Below are 14,283 nucleotides of genomic sequence, written 5' to 3' on the forward strand. Positions count from 1 at the left end.
GCACAACAAAACATAACAACAAGTTCTTTCACTTCTCAAGCTGCCCCTGAATGAAAGTCAACCCAACCTTGGAAGCCAGCCGGTCATGTGTGCCCAGAAAGCAGAGCAGTGCTATTCCATCCCGCCTACATGCTTCCAGGTTTACATTCCGCATTCTTGGAGCAATGATAGCCTTGGTCTGATGGGACCATATATTGTCTCTTGCGCCAGGCGGACGCCATCTAATCCGGAATGACTGGGGGGATTCGAATTGGCCGCGGCCAAGCTCAACTCTAATTGACAAACACATAAAGAGATCTTGCCCTCTTCCGCTGCCCTATCTCGTCCCGTCTTCAAGAGCTAGTAAGCTCAACGGGGGATGTGCAGCAACTTCACCAGATCGGCAATCACTGGGACATGATGTTGAGATCCTAGCAGTTTGCCAGCTGCCAATATCACGCATCTGATATTCTTCGCTTGGCGCTCATTCGCATTCTACCGTCCTCACTCTTGACTTTTGAGTTTCATCTTTGAACGGGCGGAAAAGGACTGAGGAAAGTGATTGGCGGGCACAGACGCATCCATCCGACGCCCCACGTGTGGATGGGGATCATTGAGCTGTGGCCTTATGAAACGAAACATTGATGACGAGTGCGCGTGGAGCTAAGGGCAGAAGGCGAAGGATAATTTGTGTCAACTCTTCGTCAGGGAGAGACGAAATGTTTATCTCAACGGGGTTGTCAATATGCTTTTCCCAACAGCCCTTTTGGGAAATTGTCCATTCAAGAGGGTTGACCGGCTATTCGAGCCATCACAATGCACATCGGGGCTGTTCCTTGATTCGATGCTCTTCCTAGTACCTTAATGCTACATACATGTGACTGGCTTTCGGAGACTGAGACCTGCCCCGCTTTCGCAGATAAGGGATGTTTTTGTATGCCAGCGCTCTTCGACAATGACCATGCTCACACCCAGCGGTTACGAACTCCCAGGCCGACTACGCCGTACATACGTGATCGACGAAGCATGTACCATGCCTGTATGGTCCATGTAGGAATGCGCAACGCCTTGGGCATCAGCCTGCGGCGCGCAGTGGGTCCCCCGTCCTAACAACTGCACTTGACAAAAAAAGACTGGCGACGGGCTGGCTGTCATGCTTGATGATGCGGGAGCACGAGGCGGAAACTCTTCCACTCCATGCCTAATCGGCAGGCTTGCAACGCCATCCCCACATACCTAACCTTAGCCCTCATTTCCCCATCCATTCAGAATGACCAAAGCCGCTCCCACAGCCTGAACCAAGCTGTCTGACAGTGCTTTCGACCATGTTAGCACAGGCCACTACACACCCCTTGCCGCATGGAGCTTCGATCTCGTGACCTGGGCCCCCAATCACGAAAACTCGATGTGACATGATGTGGAATCCTGAAAAGGGGAATACTATCTGATGAAAGGCATCTCTTTGGCCACATATACCATGCACTTCATTCTCATCCTCATCTGTTGTTTCCCGCCTGACACCTTTACTGAGACCGGTATTTTCTGCTCCTGCTGCTTCGCCACTTCCAGCTACCTGATTTTCATAAAGCGCATCGCCATATGGGCACTTTGAACATGTGGTTGCATTGCTACTAGGCACGAATTTCTGTTGCCACGGACAGATACTTCAAAAAAGCTGAGCGTGGTTCAAAAGTTTCGGCCGGAGGATAAATCTATGTAAGGTAATACTGTGCTATATCGGAATGGATTCGGATAGAAAGACCAGATATCAAGGCAGTAGAATGTAGGGGTCAGATTATATAAATTGTAGAATAATACAATAGTGAAGATTGTTGTGTTCATCTAAAATATAAAACATATGAATGTAATAGGGAATTACGGAGATATCTATATTTAGAAGCAGAACTCCGGGTGCTCAAATATAATAGAAATCGATGGAAGTGGCAAGATAGTGGCAACGTGATCTAGGGGCGTACATAATGCTCGCTGATATCCGTAGGTCCTAGGAGATCAGCGATTAGCTTTGAATATAAGAGATGGCTACCTATTGACGTGTTTATTTGTTGTTATTCTCATCATTTCCTATTACCCTGTAGCACACTTTTACAAGGCAAGTAAAATCGTAGAATACATAATTATATCATGATATATAAAGAATCACTAAACAGTGTACAAATCTCTTTCTATTAATTACTATGAATATAACAACAAAATATTGATGCATTTAGTAATTTTTCTTAACTAATAATCTGATTTTTTATTTGAAAAGTTAATGATTTGTTCTTAATAGAATCAAATTTAAGTTATATAAAATCTTTTAAATAATTCATCTAATAAACTGAGTATTTCTATTTATCTCTCAATCTTCTAAGCTGTAGTAGTTATCTCACTTGCTCAAGCCTGTTTTTACAGCTTTTCATTACAATTCTTCTACGTATAATAATGAACATATTATTGTATTATTAATTTTAAAAAGATAAATTGAAAAATCTATTTTTATAAGCTTACATTTATAATAATATTATAAAAATAGATAGGAATCTTTTTTATTTAAAACTAATCATTAATCTTTTTAACTCTTATATAATGCTATAAGTATTTTATATATTATACCATATTACGCTATTATAAGTAATAAAGCTCAATAATACTAAGCTATCAGTAGTCACAGATTCTAACAAATAATGGTGATCCTGGAACAGTCACACAAGCAGGACATTCAGGAGGAGCACCTGGTCTATTACAGTCTGCATGCGATTGACATGGTTGGGTAGAACAGAAATCATATCTGGAAAAAATAGAACGGTTAAACTGATTCCGCTTTTGATTAACAGTAACTTTCCGAGAATGAGTTAATTCAGATGGAATATGATGCTGAAATGAGAGTTCACTCTGAATAAAATAATCAGTATTATTTTTGTTAATAGTTAGCTGTTGTTTTAAAAGATACTATTTAATAGAATACTAATTTAAAAAATGATATAAAAATATATTTTGTTACTTACTGATAATACTGTGCAAAAAACAGTATTAAAAGTGAATAATAATAAAATAAAAATATTCATATTTATTGATATATATAATATAATAGATATTTTAATAAGTTTGTTGATAAAAAAGGAATAATAAATAAGAGTAATATGAAATAATAATTAATAGAAAATTAATAGAAATGTCTGTTCAGTGTTTACTATATTAATACTATTTATTATATTCTTATTTAATAGTTAAAATGTTGGTTTAAAGTTAGTGCAATTTGCAACTAAAATAAAAGTAGTATTTAAAGTTAAATTTTTATTGTAAATGATAAAATAGAATCAGAATTATAATAGTGTAAAATGATAGTACAATTAAACAATATTTAAGATTTGAACTAAAATATTTAAAAATGAAAATAGTTTCATATATAAGTATATAACCAGTCTAAATATATTTGAGAATGAGATTGATAAAAAAGTTGATCATGATTTTATACATAATTATGCAATCAGAGAGATGAAATATATACTATATATATAGTATAGATTTTCAATTTTCAGTGCTTCAAAAATTCAATTATGAATCATCAAGAACTCATATAAATTGAAACGCGAAAAAATCATAACAACTATTCAATATTGTGATACTAAAATATTAGGGTAACTCTAACGAAAATTAAGGGTTATATCAGAGTAGATCATCTATCTCCTCATCTGAGGGTGAGGCACAATCAGTGTAATTTTTTAGTGTGTATCTTAGTGTATTAAATACATAAAAACTACTGAACTATCTAAGAGATTGACTGTATTGATATATTTTAGTGTAATTTATATAATCTATTTGATCCAATTCTAATTAATCAATGGAACGAAACTCCTGCCAACACTGACTTTTTAAATGTGGTTCCCCAGCTGGCTGCGGCTGGCGGGCCACACCACCACACCCACGGGTATCTATATCACTATGAGCGCAACCATTTAACAAATGGTTATGTTGGCTTTTTGCTATGTAAAACCTAGTGGTCATAGTACTATCTTATCACACAAACAGAGAGAAATATTATTATATGCAGCACAATCATATCTTAATCTTAAAGCTTTACCTTTATTCTGCTCTGTTCTCTTTCTTTTGTACTGATATCGGACACAAGCTTGAAATTCTGATTGAGAAATTTGATGATGATTTAGATCTGAATGTAAGAAACCCGCACTAAGGTGCCAGTGGTAGGCCGGAATTGGTAATTGGCCTAAAGATATGACATCACCGAACATAGCAACGTCATATCGAGTTGGAAATCAAGGCATTATCATGCCGCTTGCATCATACAACGTCATCTACATCGTATTAAGTTCGATCTGCCAATGATACTGCGTGTATATAGCTAGCAGCCGGCCTAATCTTCTAGGGGCCAGCGGATCATTCTGATATAATCTGACCCCTACGTTCTACGACCTCAAATATCTAACCATTCAATCTGAATCCTCTCCGATATATCACCGTATTATCTCCTATAACTTAATCCTTGTAGAGTCTTAAGGACCTCTTGTGATATAAGCAGCCAGTTCCAGCACCGCTACTTACACTGAATTTGATTGGGTAGATAGATAGAAAATTTGAGAATTTAAAAAGTTGAAGATAGAGCAGCTGATAGAATACAATATAGAATATAATAGTATCAGTAGTGTCAATAATACCAGTAGTGTCAGTAATAATCAGTTGATGAAAATTATTATTATTATTCTTCATTTATAAATGTATGCAGTCAGTGACTATAACATCTATTTGAAATATTTCCGGATTTTTCAAATCAAGAATTATCTGATATACAAAAAAAATTTGGTACGTGTATTAACAGAATTCCAGCTCAAAATCAAACAACTATTCAAAATATTCAATCAAGAAAAATGATATCAAGAGAATAACAATCAGTCAGCATAATTCAACTCAAAATAAATGAAAAAAAAATTGTAAAAACAACAACTATTAGAAGAAAAGAGTAAGAAGTACTTTAATAACTATAATATCAACAAATAATAAATCAAACTTTTCAAAGCAAATGAAAACTAATAATAACTAAGAATATAATAAATATTAAAACAAAAGAAATAAACTTAATAAAAGCTACAAGACAAACCTCTGCAGTTTACATCTTGAGCTATATACATATTTTAACACCCTATTATATTAAAACGCAGTGGCGCTTTTTAGCTGTATAAATTGAATCTGAGCAGCGCAATACTTTTAATAGCACCTCTTATATAATAACATAAGCATAATAGATATGTGTCCGCGTTTAATAATTGGCTAAAAGTCGTCACAGTATCTAACCTGTGGCTGTGATCCTGGAAGCGAAACACAAAAAATGCAGTTCTCAGGAACAAATGGATTTGTTCTACATTCTATATTTGTGTGACATGGAATAGTAGTACAGAACTCAAATCTAGAGAAGATAGATTTGTCAAATTGATTGTTCTTTAAATTGACGGTGATTTTTCGAAACTCAGCCAGTTTATTAATAGATGGAATATGATGCTGAATTGAATGTCTACTCTGAATAAAATCATCAATATTATTTTCAATATTAGTTAATTATGATTTTTAAATATTATATTTGATAAAATCTTAGTTTAAAAGAATGTAAAAATATATTTTATTACTTACTGCTGTTACTGTACAAAGTACAGTATTAAAAGTAAATATTAAGAAGATAAAAATATTCATATTTATGTGTATGTTATAAGAGATGAATTAATAAATTTGTTAATAAAAGAAATGAATAAAAGTTATATAAAATATTCTTTAATATAAATTAGTTATATTATATATTAATAAAAAGTTCAATTAATTGTTAAATTTTTATTCAATTATCAAAGAATTAACTCAAAATCAGTAAATTTTTAATTTATTTTTAAATTCTATTTTCAATATTCAATAAGTTTGTCACTAAACTCAATTAAAAATTCATTAACTAAATCTTGTAATAGAAATTTATTTTATTATATTAATGAATTATTATAATATAGCGAGAAATCTTTTCACTTTTATTTTTGAAGCTGTATTACTCTGATTAATCTCTACAATGATGAGATAGATATCTACCTTTCAACTTCTAAATCTCTATAATTTGACCCGGTGGTGTAGCAGCTAACTACTTACAAAGTGGCTTAAAAAGAGCGCAGATTCAAATTTTATAAGGCTCATTTAAATCAATTTTCATTGTTAAAACTCAAAATAGTATTAGAAGTTTCCAGCCTTAGCTGAGAGCAGCCAGATGCTCATTCTCCGATCTTGTAGGGCTAAAATCCCCAGGCTAGATCAAGCACTGAATAAGTGGTCGAGCAACCCACAGAAGCGCAAATCATAAGTTTAACTGGTCAGCAATTCGCCGTACTTCATTCACTAACTTTCTAAATACCTCTAAATTCTGAGGAATTAGCATTTAAAAACTACAGATCTAGCAAGGACTCAAGGTCTAGGGCCCTTAATCGGTGGTCAGTGCAAGCAAGGCTGTGACGACCAATTGGTACGCTGGAATGCTGACATTGGCAGTCCGCTGATTCGTCAAGAATTGACTATGTGTTTTTGCAACTCTTCCTCACATCTAAATTATCAGAACAGCATACCTAGGTATTTGTGCCTCTCTTCCCTACCTTGGGACACCATCAATAACTCTATCCCCTTTTGTCATTCTTTTTTTATTTCATCTCGTATCCTAACATGAGCAGAGAGAAGGAAAAATTGAATGGAAGAAACGAGACCTGAACCATGTGACCAGGGGTACTCAGAGAAACGGGGGAACGGAAAGGATAGCAATGAGCATCAATACACTTACCATTTGTGAATGGGAAACAGACCTAATATCTAACATATTCAAACTCCCCGTCCCAGGTGCTTCTGAATTGTTCTATGAACAGCCAAGAGAGTGTGATGATGGGAGGTACGGGGGAAAGGATTGTCCTTTGCCCAACGCAACCGCCCGCGATTACTTCAAAGGAATTACACAGTGATGATGCTCAGAAGATGTAGAGGAACCATTTGGTTAGGATGAGTTTTTTTCTTGTCCTTTCTTTTTTTTTTTTTTTCGAAAGATCTTGCACACAGTGCTGCGACGAAGATGCTGGTAGGAGAACCCCAAGGTAGGTAAAGTAGCCTCGCATGTCTGAGATGCTTTGCTGCCCAGGTCGACGAATCAGTTTTCCCTGTTAGATTTTTACTCGGTGCATTCTTTGTTTTTGTTATTTGTCTTTATTTCCTTCTTTTCGATTTCTCGACATGCTCAGCCGCTTAACCCTCTTTGTCAGTTGTAAAAGGCGTTGCATCAAGTCGAACGACCCACAAGCAACCAAGGAAATCCGCCCAAGCCAGTGTTTAACATGCGGTACTCTCGCAGTCCAGAGGGAATCATCCTGCGTAATTATATTGCTGCTCGAGGCGAAGCCCTAAGATTATTCTAAAATTATACTACCGCGGTAAATATTTTCAGAAATATACTAAACCTAGTCTTCCGTATATTTTCAAAGTATATATTTTGTTGATATACAAAGGCTACATGATAAAGGTTTATCAGACACAACAGAGAGAGATCAAATAAGAAAAAGAGGAAACGGAGGAAGAGAGACAAGGAGAACAAGAAGATGGAAAAAGATTAGGCACAAAAGTAGTGCAGGAATCAAGGAATGAAAAAAATGCTTCTATAGAAAATATATATTTCAAGTCTCCGTCTGATTCTCTCGTCTGCAGGGGTATCTTGTATATAAATAAAAATGACAACTCAAGCAAGATGATTAAGAAGAGGGCGATAATAGGCGAAAGTGAAACGAGGCTCCATCTGAGCTTGTGCACTGGGCCTAGTGAATATATAAGAAAAAATAAAATGAGCAGGGGAGAAAAAATCAACTAAAAAGGTGTTGGACAGAGAATGAACGAGCGATGCGAGTGGTCATAACCAAATGAGCGTTTCAATCACTTTCCAAAATGAACAGGACGCCAGAAGGAAAAATGGAAAGCAGCCAAAGGAAGGAACTGGTCAGATACTTACTTTCTTAGGTATATATGGATCAGTTGGAATCATTAAGGCGTCAGGATTTTGAAACCGTAATGGGGTAATGAGCAAAAGAAGAAATCAGAGGAAGAAGGAAACGGGGAAAGGGGAGAGAATGAGATCTTATACATGATTAATGTAACGAAGATCGAGTCAAAAAAAAAAAAAAAAAAAAAAACTGATCAAACTGGGAAAGAAATTTACGTATATACGTATAGATATATATGCATATATCTTACTCCTTGAAGACAGGCGCCAAAAACGATAAATAAAATAAAACATGATAGAATAGAAAACAAATCCCTTACCATTCAAATCATTGAAGCTAATAACAGCCGATTAAGACCCCTGATCATCTGTTACTCCTCCCACCCCCGTCACCATTAGCCTGCGTGCTAAAATAGCCCTGATCAATTTTCAAAATCCACTCGACTTTCTGCGCCTCTGTCCTCGCCGCAAAGGGGAACGTATTCTGCGTCCCGTAAATGGCAAACAGATTTGGCCGCCCTCTCATGGACAAGCCGTCGCCATCCCGACTAGTTCTCACGCCGCTGTCCAGCAACCGTGCAAAGTCTGGTTCATGATCGACACGCGAGTTGCGAAGATTGATTGCGTTTATCTCGTCGCCGTCGGGCACGGAGTGGATGTGAAGGTATGGGACGCGGAGCTCGACGAAGCGGCGGACCCAGTTGCTATATGTGTCGTCGGGTGTGTAGAGGTAGCCGGATTTGAGGACGGTGGGGTTCTTGGGTATGTGTTGGATTGTGGCTACGAAGCGAGGTCTTGACGGCTCTTGTGGGTGATGCTGTTGATGACTGGGTAGTGGCGGAGGCGACGATTGCAATGACTGTTCTGCGGGGATGGCGGAGCAATCGCCACTGGTGCTCGCTAGGCTTGTTGCAGCGGAAAAGTTTCTTGCGAAGGCAGCACCACGAGTAGGCGGTTCAGTATGATCCTTGATAAGGATTATTTCAGTTAGGTCCTTTTTAGTTGACCATAGATCGAGATACTTCCGAAGCAACATATCTCGTCGCTCGCTACCACCGTCTTGGCCCTGAAGCGGAGTAGATCGACCATTGGTCGATAACGGTGTTAAGGTGCGTGTACTCAATGCTCCCCGAGCGGCGTCTATTTCGGCAAGTCGTTGTCGTTTCTTTCGAGCACTAATGAAATCTCGGATGAGTGATACCTTTCGCGGGGCCCAATTTGTTAGTAGCTCTTCACCCTTGACATAGTCATTCTGAGTATTCATGCGCCAGAGGTCCGCTGCTCGTTTCGCTGATATGGGCCGCACGGCTACGGAGAACATCCCCACGGTGGAGTGCACAACACGGATTGAGCTCCAGAATTGCTTGAACATCGACTGCGGCCGTACATAAGCCCTCCCCAATATCTGTAGCGTTTGATCGAGCTCAAATACGATGGGCTCCTGCAGTCGTGGAGAAATCAGATTCCAACGAAGGGATATCTGAACGCGATATTTGTCTGCGGTTATCCGGTCGAGTAGCAGCGACCCATGAAGACTCGAATCCCACTGCCCGACAAGTGTTACGTTGGACGTCCCATCAGCGTTGTCAGTAACCATTGGTTCTTGTATTAGTTTGAGAGGTACATCTAGGGATTTCAGATCCGCATCAGGGATTTTCCCCCAGGGATCAAGAAGCCGAATTGTTCCGACTCTTAAATTCGTGACATCTTCCCACGGTAGGCTTTCAGTTGAATTATGAGTGAGGTTGACCACGATGCGTCGCTGCAATCCTTGATGGAGTTGATAAGTGCCAGCATCAAGACTATTGCTCTGCACCACATCGACAGGAATGTATTCACCATTCTCAGCAAGCTCAAGTATTTGTATTCGCACAAAGATATCGTGCCGTTCTTCTTGATAAAATTCGGACTCGGGAATTCGCGGCGTCTTCCTCTTCTGAGGCGGTGACTCGGGAGAATCCCGCATTTCATCCCAACTGAGCAGTTTGTCAAGATGCATTGAAGTTACTGAGGCGAAAATGCACACTTTCAAGGTCGAATTCCTGGGGCTGTTGAGGGGAAGGCTCATGCTATGTACGCTCTCGAACCTGATCGAGTTTTCATCGAAGCCATTAATCATCTGTGTTGTTGTAGCACCGCCTTCGTCCGAAACACCAGGGACAAATAGTTGAGCATGCACGTCAGTTCCTTCCCGTTCCGCAAAGCCCACCATATCACGCATTACCACGTTAAACTTGAGAGTCGATGAAGGTGCTTGTGCGGAGGATGGCTCGAGGGATAGTTTTATGATCCCGACAACGCTTTGGGTATATGGTGATATGGCTTCAACGGAGAAATCCTGTACCCTCGACTCAAACACCGCTGCTAATGGGATGTCAGCGTCACCTACCAGTGAGTATTGAGGGGTGCATGTCTCCGAGAAGGGATTTTCGAGCTTGAAATGCTGGATATAGTCCGGCCGGTCGATGTATTGATGCATCTGTCGCATGGACTGGACGCGACGTTGCAGCTTGTCAATAGACCAGATGTAGATAACATTGTGTTTGAAATCAATTACCCGAACTCCAATGCATGGTTTCTTCGCATCTTCCAGAGCCACATCGTCATCGCCTGAAATGCCGTTTAGGACTAGATCATAGGACGACGCCATATGATGTCCGACATCAACGACAACGAATTGGAAAACAACGTGCTTATCCATTATATTACTCATGACTTGTGCTTCCTTGAGTAGTGACGCGTGCTGAAGAACCGATTCGGCCATCCGAACATAATTCCGCTGTCGCCAATGCAGAACAACGGACCTGGCTATTGACATCTCTCCAGGCTCCAGTGGAGTGAATCCGGTTTCAAATATCCTCTGGGGACCTAAATATCCCATGTGTTTTATTTGGGATTCAAACTCTTTTTTCTGTCTTTGTAGTTCTTGTTGAAACTGCTCCTTCGCAACTTTGAGCGCATCTTCCATCCGTGCCTTTTCTACGCGTAGCTCTTCTAAATCCGGCGATGCCGCCCCGGCGGCAGTAGCAATCTTTGTTTTGTACTCTTCCTTTTGCCTATCGAGCTGCTGTTGCATGTCGTCACGAACCATCTGTAATGCAGTGTTATCCACCTCCCCGTCTTCGTCGTCAGCTTGGCGCGGCGTCCCCGGCATCGTAAGAGCTGTGTCTAGGGAAAAGTTGTCGATAGTTCCATTTGACATATACTTCTCCCGCACTGGATACGAGCTAAGCGAATCAGAATCGTCCTCACCGTCGAGAAGTTTGCTCTCTGGGCGGCCCCGCCGCACTGCTCGGGCTTTCTGCACGTCATCAAACAACGCGTTTAATTCATCGTCCGTCAGATGTGAAATTTTCTGGTCGGGCCCTAATATCGCACTCGCGGCTTCTCGTCGAGCATAGAACCAATCGGAATCCCGACCCCTGTGCGATGGCAAGGGGGATTCGGCTCTACTAGACTCTCCATCGACTTCTGAGCCTGCCTTGCTCATGGATCTGTCATGTCCCATTCTTCCTGGCGCAGGGGATCCAAGCTGGCTTGTGGTGATGGAGTGCCGAAGAAGGCTTTGTTCCACCCTTTCAGCACGCGCTTCTTGGGGATGATTAAACCGGAAGATGTGAAAGTCGCCCAGAATAATCCGAAATCCACTTCGTAATCGTTTGGGCTTGTCTATGCGCAATCCATTGACCATCACCGCCGCACCCTCATTGGGTACGATGGTAACAACATTATCGACGTTCTCAAAACTACAGTGATGGTGAAGTATTTTTGAACCATTCAGTCGGATTTCCGAGGTTGCCGCCGTATCCACGTTACCGACCGTGGTTGTGCCCGGTTTAATGTTATAAACCAAACATTCTGTAAGCAAAGGATCATCGCTCAGGTTGACAAGATGGGGTATCTTTTTGGGCGTGCTGAGCCCGACAAATCCCTTTTCGATACTGATACCCAATTCCTCTAGCGCCGCTTCACGTTCTTTATGAATTTCCTCTGTTTTCTGCAACTTCTCTTCCCAAGTCTGGTTGAGATCTTTGTAAAGTTTCTCGCTCTGGTTCAGTTGCTCAACGATCTCTGCCTTGCTGACTTTTTTAATCGACCCGTCGGCCTGGGCGATGGATACCATCTGTTGATCGAGCGGAGTACCAGGTGGATAAACTTCTTCAGCGAGACCGCCGCCGGCAGCGCTTCCAGCAACCGCCCCTCCACCAAGCTTGCTCCTAAGCTGCGCCAGCTCCTCCTTGAGTTCCCGGATCATCCTTGCATTAGGATCCTCGTTAACCACAGCATGATTCTTGATCCTCTTGGCGGAATCAGCGTAACGCAGCGTACTTAGCGTCTCATCGTAATTGATATCGGCTGGTGAGATTGCTGCGATCATAGCAGTCATGGAGTTACCTCCCAGAGAATCCTTCAGAAGCCACGTCAAAACGGAGTCACGGTATGGCACCATCGAGGCGCTTTTCTTTTTCCCAGCGGACAAATCAGCCAAAGCTGCAATGACACGACCAAGAGTAGAGAGTGAGCGATTGATCTCCGCACCCTCCTTGAGACGCGCGCCAGTTGCGCCAGTGGAAGTAGCTCTCTCTGAACCGGCCAAGTCGACCAAACTAATACGAGAGACCTTTTCCGTATCCATGGTTGTCTCCGTGTCGTGGCGCTTTTGTGTCACTGTAAGGGTAAAAACGGCGTGTGATCGACTGGACGTCTCGTTCATATTTGTGGCCGCGACGGTTCGCGCCTTGTTACCCTCGTCCATCAAGTTCTCGATTTCCTGGAAAGAGCGAACCACCAGCTTCGCCAAATCTTCAACGTAGGGCCCCGTTGAAGGATGCTCTCGAACTTTAAGGTTGCCCTTGGTTGTGGGGTTAAGCAAATCCCTGACCCTCTCGTTGTAAATCTCGAGATACGACACCTCCACCGTACACGTAAGATTTTTATCCGCGGACTGAAGCGCAGCGATCCTCAAGAACATATCCTTGCAGATCTTGGGGATAACGCCCGCTTCTTCGCCGTACCCCATCATGGAATACGACTTGCCAGATCCAGTTTGGCCGTACGCAAAAATACAGTTATTATATCCTTGAAACGCATTGTCCAGCAACGGTTTACCGAGATCTTCAAAAAGGTCATCCTGGCCGGCGAAATGCGGGTCGCTGCGGTTAAACGACCAGTAAGATTTATCGAATGCGAACACTTTCGGGCCTTCAACGGCTGCACCCCCTTGCTTCGCGCCTTTCCGTGATTTTTCTTCTGCTCCTGGTGGCGGCGTAAGTACGGTCTGCGAGCCTTTCATTTGAACGATACATTTTGCTTTACGGTCGAGCTCTGTAGCGTAGATTGCGACATACACAATCACATATCGTTAGAACCAAAGTAGTCACCAGCTGAGTAGTATATCTTGTGTGGGTATGAAGAGGGGGGGGACCGGGGGAGACCAGGGGAGACTGACCTCGGCCATTGAAAGGCCGCACTCTCACCACCACCTTAATATTTCCTCCTCCGCCTGGAGCCATCTTCACCCGTGCCCCATGCACTCAGTCCCTCTTCTCTCTACCTCCTCCAATATCAGCAATTCGAATCAGTCTAAATTTTCGAAGACGTAACAGCCGTTGGCACCAAAATGATCAGACGAAATCGAAGACAGATGGTGAGAAGTTTAAGAAAAAGCGGGGCCATATATATGTAACCGGAAGCCGGGGGAACGTGATCCAAATTAACCTCGATGCCGATAGGAGTGCGAGGGGAATATCAGCCGGGCGATATGGCGCGCTGTGGATGGATTCGAAGCGCGTAAACAACCAACGTCATCTAAAAGGGATGACAGTGAACAAGGATATTATATACGAGGACTCAAGATCGAAGGGCAGTTGCGGCCATTCACCATTCAAGTGTCCGACGTGCACAGGTCGCATACAGCCCCCCATCCGACTGGGACGACACTCGAATCTGCTATCACGGTTGACTTGGAGAGCAAAAGCACAGGATAACATTTTTCGATGTCGGGGGTTCAGCCACAGATCGCGGCCTGGGAAATTAGAGTTATGTCACCAGCCACGCTTATGTCATCGGAGCAGTGTTTCAGCCACATATTTACCTTAGTCAGCAGCCGGCTTCCCGCTCCCGGCCATGGAACAAAAACTGGCGGAAACCTTGCTTCATGGTTCATGGGGAGAGCGCGGGCAGTATCATCTCAATGTTGCTGCTGCTGGTCCGCTGGTCTGCTGAGCTCGCCACATTGTTTCCAAAGTTCTTATATTAATTAACTATTCCCATCGGCCTGTGGCAGTTTAGCTAAG

At 41.8% G+C, this 14,283-nt stretch overlaps 2 protein-coding genes across 2 annotated transcripts; both read right to left on the reverse strand.

Moving 5' to 3' along the window:
* Positions 1-316: 316 nt before the first annotated feature.
* Positions 317-1,393, reverse strand: HCBG_09047 (uncharacterized protein; the record flags this gene model as incomplete). The annotated part of the gene is made up of 4 exons (XM_045436096.1): positions 317-389; positions 855-926; positions 992-1,180; positions 1,329-1,393. 4 exons carry the CDS (start codon positions 1,391-1,393, stop codon positions 317-319), a joined length of 399 nt encoding a protein of 132 aa, XP_045283248.1.
* Positions 1,394-8,351: 6,958 nt separating this feature from the next.
* Positions 8,352-13,280, reverse strand: HCBG_09048 (kinesin family protein; the record flags this gene model as incomplete). Its single annotated transcript, XM_045436097.1, has 1 exon — positions 8,352-13,280. The coding sequence occupies one exon, from the start codon at positions 13,278-13,280 to the stop codon at positions 8,352-8,354; it is 4,929 nt and encodes a 1,642-aa protein (XP_045283249.1).
* Between the last annotated feature and the right edge of the window lie 1,003 nt (positions 13,281-14,283).

This window comes from Histoplasma capsulatum (genome assembly GCF_000150115.1).
Source record: "Histoplasma capsulatum G186AR genomic scaffold supercont2.20, whole genome shotgun sequence".
NCBI lineage: Eukaryota > Fungi > Ascomycota > Eurotiomycetes > Onygenales > Ajellomycetaceae > Histoplasma > Histoplasma capsulatum.